This window comes from Limanda limanda, chromosome 16 (assembly GCF_963576545.1).
Source record: "Limanda limanda chromosome 16, fLimLim1.1, whole genome shotgun sequence".
Classification (NCBI taxonomy): domain Eukaryota; kingdom Metazoa; phylum Chordata; class Actinopteri; order Pleuronectiformes; family Pleuronectidae; genus Limanda; species Limanda limanda.
This window is the reverse complement of record NC_083651.1, coordinates 23,408,275-23,429,055: the sequence shown is the minus strand read 5'-3', so window position 1 is coordinate 23,429,055 and position 20,781 is coordinate 23,408,275. Positions and strand designations below refer to the sequence as shown.

Genomic DNA, 20,781 nt, shown 5'->3' with positions numbered 1-20,781 from the left:
TGTGTTATCGTCCATAAAGTTTTTACTGTAAACGCAGGGAGTCAGAGAGTTTTTAACGTGATAACTTGTCTTTAATTTTTCACTTTTATTTGTGTGTATGTGTGTGAAAAATGTAGGGGTTTATTTTCCAGATGTACCATCTCCACCCGCAAAATTTTGTGATCTCCTACTAATGTAACAATATTCTGTCGTACTTGTTGAATTGTGTTACTAATATTTTGTCCATCCCATATATTCTGTATCAGTTAAAGGCATCAACAGCTGAGAAACTCTGCCTTGAGAAAAACATTTTTTTCCTACTATCGAACAAAAGAGATGAAGAGCACACACACACTCACAGAAGCACACACACATAAAAAAAGACACAATTCTGAATAGATAGCTGAAGTGTAAATGCTCTTTTGGTGCTGCCGGTATAAGAGCAAGGAAAAGAGCAGTGAGGCTTCTGTCAAGTACGTGTAGAAAGAGACAGAGGCAATGGACTGCAGGAAAAATAACAATAATGCTGAAGTCATTGAGATCCAGAAGATGAGGTAGCAGATACCGAGTAAGGATAAAGGAGGCGTGAATGTTTTTAGTTCTTCTAAGTCGAGTGACAGTGTACGTGTGCTCTCACTCACACAGCAGGTGTCCTAACCTAGATTCTGCCTTTATGAAAATAAACCATTGATGGTTCCAAGAGCCCAAGATGACGTGTCCAAATCAAAATGCAACATGCTCAATTCAAATCATATAAGAAATCTGAAAGTATTTACAGTTAGAACCCTGATCATTTAGTTATGTTCAAAATATCGACCAGACCATCTTGTCCAAATTCAGGCCCCACGTAAAACAAGTGTTTACCTTCAAAGTCCTCAGCACCACCAGCTGGATCGTCCCTCTGACGTTTCCCTCCTGTGACATCGACCGGCGGAGAGTCTCCATGGCCACATGATTGGAGCGTCCCACCAGCGTCTCTCCATTCACAGCTACCATCTGGTCATTAATATGCAGGCGGCCATCCTGTACGCACGCCACAAACACAAACCATTTTAAATCATACATGCGTGCGTTCATTTCAGGAGAACTGGATTAGTGTTGCACTGTGTTAATAAGAACAAAACATGAACCCCTGAAGCTGGGAAGGAGCCTATGTCGGAGGAAATAGGGGTCCAGCCATCCGGTCCTACTGAATCTTTGTTGATGGGGTTAATTGCTCTTTTTCTACAGTCTACTTGGGCATTTATTGGCACAAGACAAATATCTTTTTAAGATTTTAAGCAGCCAGTAAGAAAAGCTGTAACTTGAAGTGAAAGATCCTCCAACAAAGACTGACAACAGAGATGTGACTTTGGAGAAAATTAAGATTTTGTGAAATGTACTGACAACTAATTCTTGCAATATTGGGAAAAATGAGTTGTGACTTTGTAAACCTTGATGATAAATGATCTATCATTGTATGAACTGACATGTAAGTCATTTTATAACAATGGGAAGAAGCAAGGTGCAATTGCTGGAGAGCTACTGCATGAAATCAGACACACACACATCCATGACTTTGTGACTTCACTCAGCTTCAACCACAGAAACAAAGACGACAGTCAGCTCTGTCTGTGTGACTTCCCTGCTGTGTTGTTTACTGTGCGATGCCTCTCCAGCAGATCTGGACAGGAATAGATGAGACATATTTTTCTGTCCGTCTCCGCACAGACACTAAACGCTTCACAGGTGTGTGTGTGTGTGCATGTGTGTGTGTGTGTGTGTGTGCTCCTCTGATTGCATGTTTGCTTGTCTGTCTGACTGCTGTGCATGACATGTCAAGTTAGTCCTGGTCTGTAGGGGTCAAAGGTTAACAGCACATGCCCAGCAGAGACAGCTGAAGTAGCCACAACAGGTCGTCTCATATACGAAGACCTGTTCTGATCTGTTCATCCATCCATCCATCCATCCATTATCTGCACTGCTTAGCCTTTAAGGGTCCTACGGGGGCTGGAGCCGATCCCAGCTGACACTGGGTTGGAGGCCTACATGGACGGGCTGCCAGTTTACCACAGAGCCAAAATAGAGAGATAAACAACCATCCATGCTCACATTCACACCTACGGGGAATTCAGAGTGTCCAATTAACCTAAGCTGCATGTTTCTGGACTGTGGGAGGAAGCCGGAGAACCCAGAGAAAACCCACGCAGACACAGGGAGAACATGAAAGAGAACATGCACAGTGTTTATTGACTTTTTCTTTGCTCATTTGGGTAAGATGTAGAATATTATGTCACCTTGTACGCAGCCCCTCCATGTATAATGGATTTAATGAAGATTCCCAGATCCTCTCCCGTCTCCCGGGACTTGTTTCCTTTGAGGCTGACGCCAAGCCCCGCCGAGCCGGTGTCATTTAGAGGAACCTCGAACATGAGCTGCTCCTTTCCACTCTCCCAAACCGAGCCTGGCACACGGGGCAACTCCTAGAGAGAGAGAGAGGTGGAGAAGGAGAAGGGTGAGGAGGGGAGAGGGGTGAACAGGGTGGGGGTGAGGAGACAGAGGTCAGCCCATTGTCCTTGGATGGAGTCCAAAAGCTAAACTAAAAGCTTTTTAATTTGAGAGAAAATATCACAAGGAGCGTTGCAGCTAAATTTCTCCATGAGTGAAGAAATTGCGGCCCCAAGTTTTTTTCTGAACTAAAGAAAAAGGAAAAAGCCATTTGTGCTTGGCTGCTTTTATATACCCATCATTTTCCTTCCTCAGCTCTGCAATATCAATAAAGTGACCCGTGCATTTTCGAGAGGTAATTGGAGTATAGAGCAAACCCAGAGAGCCAGAAGGACAAAAGCAATGAGCGAGAGGTAATACAGAGAGGAAAGAAAGATTGTGCAACAGACAGAGGAACAAGAAATAAAGACTGGCTTTATGGATGAAAAAATGGCTGTAATAAACCAAGAAAGATGGTGGAAAACACACCGATCAGGGAGGAGGTATTGCAATAATGATCAAGTTTGAGTTGGAGTTAGAGGGAAATACACCAGCAACAAAGGAAAAAGATAGTTTCCAGCCAGATCAAAATGTGTGTTTGAAGCTTGTGAAAGCTCACTGCATGTAGATTATAGTCGAGGCCTAATGACAAGTTTTATATTTTTTGTTAAATACACATTTCCCTTCCAAATACTCAATAGACTCAGGTAAACTTGTCGAAGCTTAGATTTTGACCCTAGAATAAAATAACACTTCTAAAATACTATTCAGTCTTCGTATTAGATAATTCTTTATAATTTGGATGAGAAATAATATAATCTTAAAAGTATCACATCAACGTTTTATCACATTTAACTTAACAATAAGATGATTTGCAAAAAAGGTCCTCAATGTGTAAAAACAATGTAAAAATAAAAGGACAAATAAATGCTGTATTTGAGGCAGTAAAAAGATGTTATACAGACAGATGAAACTAGTTCAAATACTAACATCAGAAAATCAAAGGATGAGTTGTGTTTGTGTTTATGAGTGTGTCCCTTTTCTTCTGTCTTTCCACATCAAAAATGTATGTGGCTGCAGTGTGATAATGTGTGCAAGTGTGTTGTCTTTGCCAGAAATCCATTAATTATTGTTGTGTACTTGCAAATAAAAAGTCTACGTGTGTGCATTTGTGCTGCTGTCTATGTGCAGTGTGTGAGTTCAGTCGGCCTGCGTGTGTTTGCGTGGGTCAGCAGTGTCAGGTTTAGACACTGTTTGTCTGTGGGGATTGTAGGTTTAACAGCGTTAAGCTGACACAAAGTCCTCTACTCGGCAGAAAGCTGTTTTTCCCCCAATGGGAAAAACCTCCTCCCATCTGACTGACTGTCCAGACCTGATAGGAAGCTCTACGACCTTGGAAAGAACTTCAAAAACCCCCAGAAGAGAAATGTTGGCTATTTTCTGTGCATAATTACGGCGAGAATGTATTACTCCGAGATTCTGTCCAAAGTAATGTCATGATTTGGCAACTTTTCAGTTTTTTCTGCTGCTGCTACATTCTTTATTTATCTGATTTAACCTCGCTGCTTTGATAACTCATGTTAATTCATTTCTTTTTTTCTGGGACAGAACCAATGCCAGAATGAATTTAGAGTAGAGGGTGGGTGCTGTTGTGCTGCAGAAAAGTTCAAAACAGCAGTTCTCAGCTTTGGGGTCAGGACCACCCATACATGCTGTGAAATGTTTTAGAAAATCCGAAGGGAAATATGCAAATGTGTGTAAAGTTGTTTTTCTGGGTGTTGAATTCAATTTGCCTGTAAAACAATGAATGTGTGCAGCCTCCAGGTTCCCTCTGATACCTTACCAGATAAATAATCAGCCTGTGAGGACGGTGGAACAACATTATCACCCGGTGTCAAACCTGATGGTTCTGTGGACTTTTACAAACAAAACCTCTTTCTCATTTACAAGAATCGCTCTCAAACAAACACACACATACAAACACAGAAGAGAACAAGGGCATACACTATTTGTACTGAAAAGTACGCTGCAACTTTATGGAACATGTTTATTATTTCATGCTCATAGCTATGATAAGTGGTTGTATCTGTGAGTAACACTGAAATAGCTATGTCACAAGAAACAATATGTATCAGTGCCAATTTGAAAATCCTGAAATGTCCACAGTACTGATGTACCAAAGGTAAAATAGATGTCATAAGTACTGGAGGTGTAATTATTTTCTGGGAAACGTCTTCTACTCAGACATTTAACTCGAGGAGAAAGAAGAGGTCAGGTCAACAGTTACAACAAGCACCAGCACCATGACTTGTGGGGAAAAGACAAAAAAGAAAACCAATACTGGCAGATGGAGATGTGTTGCAAATGGTTCCACAGTGTTTTCCAAATGAAAGGAGGAAACAATAACATCTCTAAATCATAGACTGTTTACAAAGATGGACCATGTTGAGGCTAAAGTAGCAACAGCTCTTAACATGAGCAGGCTGCTGCCTATATTTAAAATATAAAGTGTTCAAAATAATAAGATTTCTTTTAAAATGAATATTTTCACACGATTGATCTGTCACCTTCTTAGACTATTTAAACTTCTATTTGTACACTGACATGGAGGTGTATTAAGACACTGTGCGTGCAGGGGCCTCTGTTGTGTAGTTTTTGCTGTGGTTTTGGTACTGACCGGTACTGTGACATCACTAAATATCAAATAATGATCACTGACCTGCTTCCATGTCTGTGTGTGTGTATATTCACATAAACTCTATCAGAGGTTATAGAAAAACACTTTGCATAGGTGAACCTCATCACGCTGCTCGTGAACATTTCAATAGTTTGCTAGAACAAGAGAGGCAGGTCAGTTTGTGTTGATGTGTGTGAATGAGAATGTGTAGTTGGGTAAATGAGAATATATTGTTATACTAAACAGAGGCAAATAGCTGAGCATTAGAAAAAACACACACACCCAAGAATAAAAACATCCTTAACTCAACCCCAAAGACAAGATCAACTCCAAGCGAGAGAATAGAGATAGAGAAAAACAATGATCATAATGTGTGAGTAATAATCGTGGTGTATGTTTAATCACTCAGCTGCTATTAGTTTTAGAGTCATTGTGTATTTGCATGTAAGGAAATCTGCTTTCAGCAACACGTTATTTTAATGAGAGCAGCTCGCAGATTCGCCCTATCACGCAGAGAGGCTGTGTGTGTCTGTATGTTTGTGTGTGTGTGTGTGTGTCTGTGTGTGCGTGACTTTATGTAGAAAGTCCCATGCTGTGGGAACGAGTGCCCAAGGAGTCATTATACAAAGCCAAACAGCGGCAGCCGCTGTGCTTAAATGCAGCAGTAGATGTAAGACACACACAGGTAAAGTACACTCAGGAACAGGAAGCTGACATTATGGGCAATGCTTCTGTAAATAACTGTCCCATCACTGGCCTCTCACAATGGGCCCCTGTTGTCCAATCCCCCACACCTTGAGCTAATGGTCAATGTAATGCCTGTGGAGGTCGACTCACCCTCCACAATCTGAGATGACTCAAAAGCATTTACATCCTCACAGGAGAAGATGGGAGAGACAAAGGGAAAAGAGAGAGGGAGAGAGAGGTAAGAACCACAGTGGTTTTAAAGGTCAGTGTGTTTTTAGGGAGAGCACTATGGTCGACCAGCGTTTTCTTTTTCCTGACAGAAGGAACTGGTTTACTCCAGTGACATATTTTCCTGCAATATGGATCAAATGTCAGTGAGGTAGCTGTACAAAGGAAAACAGTTCTATATCCATATTCTCCAAAATGTTGCCGCCAGCCTTACAGCAGATGTTGGCGGCACAGGGTTCATCTACTGAGGCTACAAGTGGTCATGGGCGGTCACGATGGGACCGTGGTGTTGGCCGGGCTGCCGTCTGTTCACGTGTTGAAGCCCCCCCCCCCACAAACACATGGCCACCAAACTGCTTCTTGGCAACGGTTTGCAAGCTTTAGCTCTCGTCTCACAAAGAAACAATAAAGTAAATCATTTGAAGTGAACGTTGGGGTGGACTCAGGCATTATTTGAAATTTGACTGCAACTGGTGTGTCAGTGCTTGAAGGAGCAGCACCAGCAGAAATAAAGGGCCGTGTGGTCAGGTCACACTAATCAATAGAGACGATCTCATGAAACAAGGGCTTGTACAGACCTCTACTTGGATATGTGTGATCTTGAGGTGTTGGAGGTGTTGTAATGTCGACAACTCGCCCTGAATCCACGACTCTACATCCACAACTTATTTTTCTGTTCTGGGTTGAGCATCTATATTATTTCCACTCACATGTCCACAGCAATATCAAGTCACTGACATCAAATTGTTTAAATCATACAATGCTGCTGAGATAATGAAAACTATTGCTCATCTACTTTTCACAGAGCAGATTTTTACAGGCTTTAAAAAAAGTTAAAGACGTGAACAAAAGAGATGTAATGTGTTAATTAATGAGCTTCCGAGTTGTTGTGGGTGGATTGTGTTACCTTCAGACTGAGCCTGGCCAGCTGTTTCCCACTGTTTACATCCTGTGTGCTAAATGAACCGGCTGATGACATGAAGGTGGCATCAATCATCTCTTCTATCACTTGGTTAAATGGCTAAAAAAGCCTATTTTCCAAACTGTCAGACTATTATTTTGCATCTCAACTGTTTAATAGACTTTTCTATAAATCCGATTTTTTGTTCTTCTTAAGAAAATTGTTGCTATTACTCTTCACAGAGATTCAGCTGTTTCTGAGTAAGTGTGATGCCCGTGCTGTTTCTCAGTGACCTGATTCCCAGGGATTTGAACCCAAGATGGACACATGTGAGTGTGTGTGAGATGCTCGTGCGCTTCGAGCCTTGAGACGCAGCAGCGACTGTAGATGAGAGGATAATGAAGGAGCTGATAAACCTTCAATAAACAGCACGGAGATGTGAGATGAGACGTTGAGCCACAGAGAGGGAGAGAGAGAGAGGAGAGGGAGAGAGAGAGACGTGATACCCCTTCCTGCTGCTCTCCACTGGGATGATGGCAGCTCCAGCAGAGAGACCAAGCTGCCAGGGAGTTTGTGTGTGTGTGTGCGTGTGTATGTGTGTGTTACATCTCACTGATATCGTCACCAATGTGACCTCACAGAATCACTACAGTAGATCCCCCATCTGTTACACCCTCAGAGACCTGTGTTTGCACGCACACACACACACACACACTAGAGAGAGAAAACAGACAACAGACTGCACACACATACACACACACACACACACTGTGAAGCAGCAGCGGTGATGGATGGGGGATAATCAGAACGGAGAAACTGTTCAATAAAGTTCTTGTGTTTTGAATGTGCTCCGTCACCAGCTGACAACAGTTTACTGAGAGGAGCATCTGGCACCGAGGAGAATGTTTCCTCCATGTAGTGGAAGGAGGAAAAAAGAAGAAGAAAAAAAAAACAACAGGAAGAGGATAGAGAGAGGATCATTTTGCAGCTCATCACAAGCTGGATGCCAAAAGCAGAGCTGCACAAATATCCTGATGGAATCACACGTAAAGCTCATATTCAGTCCTCTGCAGTAGCAGCCAAAGTGTGTGAGTGAATGGGTTGTGTTTCAACTGTTGTGTGGCTGCTCTGTATAATGTTTTCATTGTTTATGCATTTGTGTTTCCGAGAAGGAGGAGAGAGATGGTGAAGAATAAAATGAAACAAATCCTGCCACACCCAAGTCTGTTCTGCTCTCTTCTGTTTTGTTTTTATGAATCAAATTTCTGATCTACAATCTGCCTGCGTAACATCGGATGATTCGAGTGTTTGCTGTTAAATTTGCAGGATTCATGAGCATAGTTCAACAGGTCAAAGCTTTTTTCATATTCAGCTGCAGTTAAGAGGAAGGTTTCTCTGTTCTTACCTTAAATCTAAGTTTAAGATGATTAAGTAAAGTGAGTTAGTTTGTGACATAACGAGTGTGGAAGTTGGTCTCGGTTCACAATGCCACTAAACTTTAAAATTAAATGTTTTTGCATATTTATATATTCTGGTCTTAGTAAGTCAGACTCTACGAATTAGCGGTTGCTGGAAATTCAGCTACATTAGACCTCTCATAATACTTTAAATGTCTAGAAACAAGTCTGGAGAGATCTTTATATGAAGCTTTTTACTTCTGTAGAAATATTTGTCATTGTTATTTTAAAGTGCTAAAAATTTGTTCAGTTACATTTGGCTTATTTTTTTCGTGTATTATTTTATTCAACACATTAAAGGCTCTGACCAACAGAGCAGACGTATGCTTGTTCATGTGAAGAAAATTACTAAAGAAAAAATATTGTTTTATGTTTTATATGTGAGAAACTGAATGAGTGTGTGTGCGTGTGTGTGTGTGTGTGTGTGTTTGTTTGTGTGGTGTGTGTACCTGTATCTTCAAAATGCCAACACAGCAGGTGGATGTATACTTATACACAGTCGGGGAATCTGTATTAATATGGTTGTATGTCACAGTGGTTGTGTGTGTGTGAGTGTGTATGTGTGTGTGCGTGTGTGTGTGTCTGTGTGTGTGTGTATAGAGATGGTGTAATGTCTTTGTTCTACAGCGGGCGCACACTTTAGCAGACAACACCAGATGGTTGACTAAAATGAGACGACGGAAGAGGGGGAGGAGGAGACAAGATCCTTCCATCATTTCATCATCATCCTTCTTCTGTTTCCTCTCCGTAAACACAAACAAGCTGGCACGAGCCCTCACATCCAACCTTTAACAAACTTACTCATATCACTGTTTAAAGGCTGATAAAACGTGGTTTAAAAAGTATTGGGACTGTAAATAAGGTTTGTATAAATCCACGATATTAAACTCATTAAAACATATTGAGAAATTATGATCATTTCATCGATCTTTCCAATCTGCATCCAGACGCTACTTACAGGAAAAACACCTTTTTCTACTTTTGGAGGTCGTACAAAGTTTTTCTCCTTCTCAAAATGCTGTTTCAGTTTTTCAATAATTATGGAAAAAGTTGTCCTTAGCAAAGACTAACAAAGACAGATTTATATGGTAGCATGCTAAAAAAAAATAAAATAAAATTGGTTAATTTCAATGGCAGTGAAAAGGCTCTGAAACGTCTTCTAGTGATTTCCATGTAAAGATTTGAATTTCAAAGTTACATCTTGATATACGTTATTGTGAATTTTGGCTCGTAAGGGACGTCGATGTCCTTTAAATAGAACAAGAAGTGTGAGAAAAAAAGTGAGTGATGTTATAAACTGTAAACAAACCTCCTCCACGGCGATTTGCTGCCAAACATGAAAACACTTTCTATAAGGGTAAGAAAACAATCCTAAGACATTTCCTCCTTTTGATTGTGACCAAGTTTCTTTTCCGAGTGATGAACTTTTAGTGTGTGGGGGTCACTTGACGAGGGAAGGTGACAGTCAGTTATTAAATGGCCGACCTCTGCAGCAGCAAGAGGTCTGCAACAAGATTGGCAGAGTTGTTTGGAGGCTTTGTGTGCATGATGTTGAAATGAAACAAAAACTGTAAAAACCTGGAAAACATTACAGCTACAAGACAAGACTAGAAGACTGATGCTAGAATGTGAGGCGTGAAAATACAAACATGGGCGGAATCTCTTCTTCTATGCACTTGTTTTGAACAGATTTTATTTGCACTGTCAACAAAGACACCATGACTCGCAACAAATGTTTTATCATGTTTAACCGCAGAGGATGTAAAAAATAAATAAAAAGAGCTACAAATGTAAGCTTCAACGTATCAGTTGACTTTAAACGTCTCTATCCCTTGAAATAATGCACAGCTGTCATATGTTTAAAGTGAAGTCGTATCAATTCATCTTTGAGTGATGTGAAAACTGGTAAAAATAAGTTTGAAATATGCTTAAGGCAGATTTAGATATCATGCTCCAAAGGCCAAAAACATGTTTTGTGAGGTCACTGTGACCATTTATTCAAAAATTTTAAAGAAAACTCTCAAGGTGTTCTAAAGATAAAGTGTTCTAGAGGTAAATAGGTGTTTTATGAGCTTAAAGTGACCTTGAAAATCTAATCTTACTAAATCTGATTAAACTATCTCACGCCGTTCTTGAGATAGCGTGTTCATCAGAATGGGACGGATGGACGGACAAAGAACTTAAACACATAATCTGGCCACTGTGACTGTCCACAGCAGTTTTCTGATCTTATGGGTAAGATTAAGTAGTTTTTGCAACAAATACAAAATGTTTTAAGTTAGGGAAAGATAGTGCCGGAGGTTAGAAAACAACAATATACTCTGTGTGTCTAATCTCACACGCCTACCTCCTGCCTACGAACTTGTGTGTTTTATAATGAAATCCATCTCTGCCATTGCGAGAGAGAACCACAAGCATGCACTTGCCCAGAGAATAAAAAAAATTTAATATCTACTGTATGTGTAATATACTTTTCCGATCTGTCAAATGTCCCATTTGTCCCCCAGAATTTCCAAAGAAATGTAGATCCTTCACATACAAAGCCCCCTGTGGTGGGAATAATCATGCTCTTTCTTTTAATCATTGTCATGATGTCATATTTACTGTATTATGTTAAAAACAACCTGTCTGGGCTTTTAATTGACTTTTAATGTACTTTTTTCTGTAATGTATTCATTATGAATTATTATTTTGTTGTTGTCAAGTAGCCGAGATATTGTGTGTGTATGAGTGGCATAGAGTGAGTGGGCAGCCAGTGTTTGTAGTGTGTGTAATGCTGTTGGCTACATATTTGCATGTGTTCTTAATTTTGTATCTGAGAAAAGACATCTCGATAAATTTAATGAAATCTTAGAGCTTCTGTTTCCGCTTCTTTCACACGTTATCTAAATACCAGGAAAAAAAGTATGCACGGCTTTAATATGCAACTATATGACTGAAGAAAGAAGAGAAATAAGGAAAATACCTTTTGGTTTCAACTGTCACCACTAAAACAGCTGGTAATGATGACTAGCACTGCCCCGAAATACCCCCTCTCTCTCTCTCTCTCTCTCTCTCTCTCTCTCACTGTACCACTCCGCATGTTAAATATCACAGCTTCACTGTACAGAACTGTTATTGCATTTGCTCCTGAAAACTGTTCAGCAGATATGATCACATGTGAGTTCCAGTTGGGAGAACTGTCAGTCAGGAATAGAGGCTGAGGGCGAGAGACACCAACTCAGAGAGAGGAGAGGCAGGAAAACTTTGTCGACTGTACAGAAAGAACACAAACTCTCTCCTACACACAGACACACACACGGAGAAACACAACAGAGACATCCAGTTCAAGCAGAAGTGATTTACCAGTTCTCTTCTTGCTATGAACAAGTGAGTGCGACTGAGTAAGTATGTGTATGAAAAATACTGGAACAATCAGAGGTCAGTTTCCCGTCAGTGATGATTTGGTTAAGTATGTGTCCATGTTTTTAGCCGAGTGGCCTAAGGTTTACCAGCTGTATTGAAGCTATACAACCCCAGCAGAATACTGTGCAGCTAAGACAAGTCATCACGTTGAATGAATATTGTTTGGGAGCTAACAACCGACTCCAGGGAGATTTGTTCCCGGTCTGAAAGCCATCGGGCCAAAACAAGTATTTCTTGACTATGGAAATCTTTCAAAATCCTTCAATCTTTCAATTGTGATGATATGAAAATAAGAGTTACCTTTTACTTTAAGAGTTAGCTTTCTAGAATTGTTTACACAACAGTGGAAGAAAAGAAGTAGAAGTACTGCTGAAGTGGTTTCGAGGGGCCACACGTGACATCCTCTGTAATTACAGCACGACCGGTGCCATGGAGTTCAGCCATGCGTGCGTTGAGAAGCTCTGGACAAAACACGACAATCCAAATGATCGTAAATGTTAACATATGTACAAAATCCAGCACATTGCTCCCTTTCCTGTCCGCAAGAAACAGAATTTCCGATGAGGCTCAAGGTCGCATGCATGCAAGTGTGTGTATGTGTGGGTCTAGAACTTCCTGGCAGCCGTTGAGGAAACATCAGTCGATAAGAGCGGACAGAGACACAGAGGGAAAAGAAACACAAAAGGCGGAATTAAAGGAAAATAAGATACAGTGAGAGATGGAAAAACATCAACCAAAGACATGAGTGAGCGGCGGAGAGGAGACACAAGTAAATTTGATCAAATGAAAAATGACAAGTCTCGTAATCTGAACCTATTGTTATTCCCTTTGTGCTCCCGTGAATGTGTTTGCAAGTGACACCTCAGAGTTGTAGGTAAAATTGAAAGTCATCGACAAAAGAGCTGATATGATAGAAAATTACCTCCCAGAAGAAACACTCTAAGGAAAAACGGAGGTTGTCTAAAGAGCTACGACTAGAGTGAGAGAAAATACAATCAGGAAAGTCAGCTACTGCATTAGGAGCAAACAGCAGCAGGTTATGAGACTGTCAGGAGGAGACAGCGAGAAAAGTGAAAAACTTATTTTTGTCTAAAACCTACAAAAGGTGTAATTAAAATCAGTGCATGCAGAGTGGTTGAGGTCAAAGTAAAAAGCACGGAAAAGATAGAACAAGGGTGAATTGAAGAAGAGTTTATTGAATTGAAACAGTGTTGAAATTCAGCAGAAACATGGAGGCAGCGGCAGAACAGCACAAGATATCATATCTTTACAATATGTTCACTTGATTCAATCAGAATGAATACCTCTAAAACACTGTAGTACATGATTGTTTGTTTTAAAGTGAGGTTATTATTTTACAGGGAAGTGCATGATCTTTCACATAATTCAGAAAAGCCCTCTTTGAAGTTTGAGGTAAATGTGTTTGAACAGCAGCCTTCCTATAGGCTGCTGAGCCGAGCATCATCAAGGCAAGCCTGTTGATTGGACCAGAAATTGTAAAATTAGCGGGAGGTGAAATGTCCAGCGGAAAAACGATGGTGGCTGACCATCTTTCTCCGTTTTCCATAAAACAGGCCACTGACTCACCACTTAACCAGAAGGTCTCTCTCCATTGGCTGACAACACTGCATTGTGATTGGTTCTTACCATCTCTCTGGGCAGGAACATCTCCTCCGGCCGCAGGACCACCAGGCACACACTCTCCCCCTGCCGCGTGCCGCGTAGCATACACACCAACTCCTCCTGGCCCACGCCTGTAATATCCACACCGTTGACCTACACACACACACACATTTCAGCACATTTGTGATGTTCCATTCAGTGCCTGGCACCTTTTATATGTCCAAAGTGTAAAATTCTGGATGTGAGTGATGTTGAAAAGACGTCATCCGGACCGGTACCTCAAGTATGCGGTCTCCGGACTGCAGGCGTCCATCTTTGACAGCGGCTCCACGTGTCAAAATGTTCTTAACCAGAATGGGACCAGGACCATGAACGGTAGAGTCTCTGGTTACGACAGTAAAGCCGAGACCTTCAGAACCTAGACACACACAGACACACACAGACAAACACATGTATGAGGAAAGTAAATTGAGAGATGATGAACAATGTGCACAACACTCCAAGGTCAATATCAAAACACAAAATACTGTATGTGTATCGCTGCTCACTGCTTGTTGCTATATTTATCTTTCAGCTACTTTGAGAGCAAAAATCAATCTATTCTCTCTCTCTCTCTTTCTCACTTACACACACATGCACACACATGCACACACATACACACACATACACACACATACACACACACATACCCTAAACTACGTTTGAAAACTTAAACAATGCTGTAGACTCAGCTCCTGACTATATTCTTCTCATATCATTTAAAGCCCAAAGAGATATGTGTGTTTGTGAGAGTGTGTGTGTGTTATGTGTGTGTGGTTGTGTGAGTGAGTGTGTGTGCATGCATGCATGTGTGGTTTTTAAACCCTTTAGCCATAGCTGCTGCTTCAATATCTGCAGGTGTGAAGGTTTTTAAAAATGGGTTCAAGTGCAGGGCAGAGAGGAGGACAAGAAAACGAGGGAGCGACGAGGAAAAGGTAAAAGAGGAATGAGGGCAACACAGTGGAAACGAGGAGTGAATGTTCTGGAAAGAGAAGCGATGAAGATTAAAATAGTAATCAGTGAAAAACAGGTCCACATAATGTGTACGGAGGCATTCACAGACATGCACACGTGTACAAAAAGGCCACACACAGACAGCCAGAGACCGGTTGTGTGTTTTATAGACCTCATTTAATCTGGTCTCTTTAGCAGAGCCAAGTCAGCAGTTTGGTCCAGTATGAATTCATATCAGCAGAAATGAACAGATCAATAAAGACTTAATAGACCCTGAAGAGAGGGAATCAGGAAGATGGAGAGAGGGAGGATGAGAGGAAGGAGAGTCAGCCAGAGAACAGGGAGAGGGAGATTTATAGAAATAAGCACAATGCTGGGCCGAACAGCGAGACATAAAGCGGGTCTATTATACACAGTCAGTTTATAATGAAAGGAAACAAAGAGAGAGAATAATGGAAATTCAGAAAATGACAAAATTAATCTGAAAGGGGAAAAAAGATTGGAACAAATAGAGTATAAAGAGATAAAAAGAACAGATGTGTCTCTATAAACTTTCTCTGGCTCAACCTGAAGCTGTAAAACTAAAGTGAACACACTTTATTCATTTCTGACATCCTACTCTCATCTGGTGCGGCTACAGAAAGTCTGCATTTGCACAGATACTAAAATATATGTCTGTCTTTTGAAAGTAACTGAACTTTTGTAGATTTATCAGGATTTATAACAAAGAGAAGTTCCTGCACACACACCTCTTAATCTCAAAAACAGGTATGTTGGAATAAAACCACACATTATTACTGATCAGTGTGGGTAAAAGACAGTGGGTATGATTTCAGTCTTGTTCTCGAGGATGTGTAAGTGTAAAAAATTGAGAGAAATTAACTAAGAGAACTACATCAAAAGATCTGTTAATCCAGGTCTCTCTCACCTTTCTTTAAGTCGATCCTCAATCTTCGTCCTCCTCTCTTATTGGCCACCAGGCTGGAGAGAGCAGGGCTTTTCTTGAGAAGGGGGCTCTCGCTCCTCCCTTTGGGGGTCTAGGGTGGAACAAATATGTCATTCAAGTACATTTTGCAAAAGTAAAATGCATTAACACACATATACACACAGAAAAAATGTCTGTACAGTATCATTTTGATTTTATGTTTTTTTTATTCTCTTTTGTCATTGAAGGCATTGTGGGAGATTGTTGATTAAAAATGTATTAATATTGAACTGTGTAAAAAAATTATCCAATTACAATGATTAAAAGTGAATAGGAAGTATAACATAAATTCAATGTAGTGTTTCAACTGCATATGGAAGCACCACACACTAACAAATAATGTGGAGCCCAACCGAATGTTTAAGAATCAGAGCTCCCACATCTGCATTGGAAATAAAAAGTCAAAGAAAAACCTGCTTCTTTAAAATAAAACAAGAGGATAATTAACTGTTGCTAAGTAACTGTCGCCTCTTTGCCAGCTGTTTCTCAAATGTCAGCCGTGTGTCACCATGGTGATGCTGACGCCACGATTACATGTGTTTGAATGAGAAAGACTTTACGGCTCCAGCAAAAAGATTTGAATCAATTGAAGGAAGAAAAGATGAGGAGGGATTCATAGTGTTTCAACATATGTAACACCCTGATAGAGTACATGTGTCATAGATCAACTACAAATACATGCACTCTTATATAGATCCTCAAGTATAGGGTCTTTATATTCAAATTTCAGATGAACAACCTTAATAGGAGGAAGGAAGAATGTTTGATGATGCATTTAGCACAAAAGACATAAAGGTAGAACTTAAATTCAGTTTTTTGTTGGAAATACATGGGAGAGTGAATTCACACCGAAGAGCAACTTACACCGACAGCAGAGTCCAGAGTAGCAGCTTCCTCTGCCAGTCGCATGGCTGGACTCTCAGGAGGCTTAAACACAGGTTTGGCTTTGATGGGGGGGGGCGGTGCTTTGGTCTTGGGGATTCTGGGGCTGTGATCAGGACCAGTGCTGTTGCCAAATAGCTGACCAATCAGACTCTTTTCAAAACGTTCCCTGTTGGAGGAGGGAACTACTTCCAGGCGGACGACTTGGGAACGCATCGCCTGGCGAAAGACTTCCTGGGCCCTGGGAGGGGGAGGCAGCAGCGGATGTAGAGAAAAGAGAGAGAGAGAAAGGAGAGAATCAAGTTGGAGTAGTTTTAAGCAGGGTATGTGTACTCCATACTCATTTAGCGCTTATACTAATCATGGCATTAATCACGTTCACAAACTATGCGCACACAGTACATAGTTATCAATCTCTGACAAGCAAAGTCATTACCAATGGATCTATATCTCTATTAAGAAAAAATCATAATTAAAGATAATGCTATACATCAGATTGCAGATGACAAATTAAAAGAGTTCCAGTTAATTGCTAATGATTATAAATGGGCTGATCAATTTTCCAAAATTGCATTAGACCACAGCATATTTTAGGTTAATGTTTTATGTCTTTACTGAACTGATTCTAAATGATTGTCATTTCTAAGACAGATGGGTACGACTAACAATTGTTTCTTCTTTATTGGCAGTTGATTGTTTTCAATAAATCAACAGATTTTCTAGACTCTTAAATGTCAAAAGTAATGAAAAATGATCATCAGAAGTTCTCAGGACTTATGTTGCTGACTGAAATGTGCTACTTTTTAAAAGAAGTTATAATCCCATTAGCAGTTGAATGAAATAATACATGTGTTCGGGAGGAAAGAAGCCAGAGACTTCTCCCTCTGACCCACGTTCACCTCATACTAAAATCTGGCTTGTTGTTGATGTTTAATTTGTTGTCTGGCTTAATGATGTTTTGTTACGCTGAGTTCACACTACGGGATGTTTAGCCCCATTTTCCAGTCGAGTTTTGGAAGTCGCTGACAAATGTCCCAGATTGGACTCAAACTGGCGTTTCATCATGAACCCGTCACAGACTCCATCTAGATATCTAGCAGGCTCAATATTTAGTCTGTGATAACTACAGCCTATCAGAGCGCAGGACGGGGTGAAGGTACATGTAGTGGTGACCTATCATATTTCACAGGCTTAAAAATCGCAAGAATTAAAAAATGAATCTAGTTGTATTAAAAAAACTCTACTTCAAGATCATCTTAACTGGATTATATTGTGTATCGTTACTTTCTTCCTTTTTGTTTGTATGTCATTTTCCAGTAGTCAGTGATTTTGGTGGCTTTTTGCTTTTGTATCTTCACTGAGCTCTGGAGACGACAGAACAAGTAATACAACACAGAGCCAAGACACCTGTGCAGCCGGCCAGTTTAGTCCTGTGATCTATAAAAAAGATAATTTCGCAGACAATTAGTTTATATAAGATTATGCTAAGTAAGTTAGAGGGACCATTGTGTCAGGAGGGACGGGTACACACCATCATTCACCCCAGATAACCGACAGAGAAAATCCAGTTTGTTTAAATTCTATTGGATTACACCCCTATTGTTTCCCGCCTAGCTTATTATTACATGTAATGATCATAATGTTTCCGTAACTAGAGACTATGTTTAGAAAGTCATGCATGAAGGACAGATTCATTTTACTAGATTAGAAATGCAATAATAATACTTGACTAAGTTTGACATTAATACAAGAAGACGACTCATGGACATAAATCTGATAAAATGGCATTGTGGGAAAGTTTCTGTCTGAATCATCAGAGGAAACCTACTTTGCACAAAGCATATATATTAGGGCTGGGCAAGTTAACTCGTTTTAATCGAGTTAACTCAAGTGATGAGTTAACTCGATTGTTTATCCGCCAATTATTTTCTTTTTTCATGTTCTGCAGCAGTCAGCAACAGACTTTCACAAAATAAAAGCCTGACTTTCACACTAAAACAATAAATAATCCAACCTGAGTTAATGCGAGATAAAATAATTAATCGAGTTAACTCATCACTTGAGTAAACTCGATTAAAACGAGTTAACTTGCCCAGCCCTAATATATATTATACATATATTCAGTGTTCGTTAAGTATAACAAATGCACATTTTATAACTGTACTGAGCAAAACGCGTGTTAGCATATAAACATGGATACATAGAAGAGCTAATTTCCAAACAAAGTGACGCTGGGCGCTGGATGTATTTTTAAACATTATCATTATATGTGAATTATAAACACAATATCAATAATTTATTAAAACATTTTGGAATTGTCCTGTTTTTCTCTCCAGGATATCATGACAGCAGTAGCACTAAGTAAGACGGATGTGTTTGAGGAGGGGTGTTCATCTCTACTTCAGTCTTCTCAGACAGGATTTGCATATTGAAACTGTTTAAACACACTAAGCAGTCTAAGCAAGCACTTGTGTCACACCTTGCTGAATGACACTGCAAGTGATTTTAATTGTGTTGAGACCACAATACAGCACAATGAAACTAGATATGAGAGCTGAGTGTGTTGATGCATGTGTACTGGGACCATTGTGCACCAATGATATCATTATTGTTTCTTGCTGGACAACACGTGCAAGCACATTTGCGTTAAAGAAAATTATTGTCAATACAGCTGCCAAGTGGGACAATGGCAAAAGGATGCGTGTGTATGTGTGTGTGTTTGTAAAAGCGTGAAGATACACCAGTTATTGAACAATAGGTGCAAACCCCTCCGGTGATAATCCATTTACCTACAGTAGAACATAAAACACCTCAAATATAATCTCATTACCACACTGAATACTGGACGAGGACTGTTGTTTGGGACTATATAGAATTTCTAAAGTGTGGTAATCATTATAACATCCACATCAGTCCATGTAATTTGCTGCAATAATTTTAAAGTGTGTCCTTTGTCATTTTAATGCTCCGCAATCATAATCCATCCTAAAATGCTCTCATCTTAATATATGCTGTTTCAGGTGCTTCAAAGCAACAGTAAGCAAACTGCAGTGAGAAACACATGGTTCTCATACAAATCTTCAACACATCTTCCCTTTGAGGAATGAGATTTAACGCACAGATGCACAAAGACCAGCGCTAACAGACAAACACGCACTTTGGGAGCTATGCTCTCCAAACATCTGCCAAGTGTGTTTTCTGCCATTCTCTGGGATGGCAATACAAACTGTGATGTGAGCCCTCTGACAATGGAATGGTGCAGCAGCAACAACACAGAGAATGATACCAAAGCAGGGAAGAGGAAGAAGAAAGCCGGCTGCACCTGATGCCAACAGGTGATGGCAGAAAATCATCTACTTGTAAAACTGAGAATACAAATTTAAAAAAAAAATAGTTTTTTTCAGAACTGCTCCTTTTCAATGAATATCATCAAGACGCTTTGGCTTGACTTTTGGGACCTGTCATATCGTCCATTTTTATATAAAGTCTACGCACTAAACTCACAGAGCTGCCATCCCTAACTCTCTGCTGTATATATTAATTTTATTAGAAATACAAAATGTGAGACTTCCAGTTCTATGTTGTAATATGAAACATTAGAAATACTGTATAGACAGCCATATTTTTTTTTTTTCTCTGATGTCCCAGGGATGTGGTTTTGGAGCTACTGAACTCATCACAGAGGAGTAGGTTGAACTCCTTGGCAGAACCCAGACAAGCTGAAGCACTCACTGGCTAAACGTCTTGTCCATGAGGCTGCTGTTGTTGATCTTGACGATGCACTCGTCCTCTTGAAACAAGCCCTCCTTTCTGGAGCGGCTCTCCTCCTCCACTCCACGGATGAACAGACCCAGAGACCTGCAAGAACAGGGAGAGAAAACGAGCTTACAAGCTGGATCAAATGTTGAGCGTGTTCCCATTGCTTCTACAGCTGCTTGTTCATCCCTGAAAGCACATGCTTTCTTAAAATGACATCTGACTGTGTGTGCGCCAGAAAACTGATTATCCATATGGTTTATTCAGACAGAGCTATGCCAGGTACAACTCCTAACTGTCAGTCACTGTCCTCACGTAAATTCGTATTGGTGCTCATATGATCCACAGTTACTGATAAAACACAGAGTGCGAGCAGAGTGGCTACAGTTAAATTTAAACAGGTAGGTCTCAGAAATGTACCCACACACACTCACACAGACAAGATAAAAAGGCAAGCAGACATTTTTAAAATGTGATTCACAGGTAGGAGTAAAGACATCTACTGCACATGTACAGAGAGGCAGTGAGGTGGTAGGAGGATAGCCCGAAAAACAAGTTCAGTATCCTCAGTCCATAACTTCTACAGTTTCCTCGCCAAAGCAGAAATGATGACAGTGACACAGAAAAGAGTCCAGCTCCACAAGGATGAATGTAGGTGAAAAGGTGAAAGAGATTATGGTATATGGTGGAAAGAGATGTAGGAGGGGTTCAGGAAAGAGGGAGGACAGGACACAGGGGAAAA

The 20,781-nt window shown here is 40.3% G+C and overlaps 1 protein-coding gene across 2 annotated transcripts in view; it reads right to left on the bottom strand.

Annotated features, from left to right (window-relative positions):
• The window catches only part of LOC133021483 (partitioning defective 3 homolog B-like), a 199,548-nt gene that overhangs the window by 110,783 nt on the left and 67,984 nt on the right, over positions 1-20,781 (bottom strand). For both annotated transcript variants that reach the window (XM_061088344.1, XM_061088345.1), the window contains exons 8-14: positions 20,016-20,141; positions 16,266-16,524; positions 15,345-15,453; positions 13,702-13,841; positions 13,448-13,576; positions 2,256-2,441; positions 844-1,002 (exon numbers count right to left, since the gene is read on the bottom strand). In XM_061088344.1, coding sequence (XP_060944327.1) covers positions 844-1,002; positions 2,256-2,441; positions 13,448-13,576; positions 13,702-13,841; positions 15,345-15,453; positions 16,266-16,524; positions 20,016-20,141 — 1,108 coding nt within the window. The remainder of the gene's footprint in view (positions 1-843; positions 1,003-2,255; positions 2,442-13,447; positions 13,577-13,701; positions 13,842-15,344; positions 15,454-16,265; positions 16,525-20,015; positions 20,142-20,781) is intronic.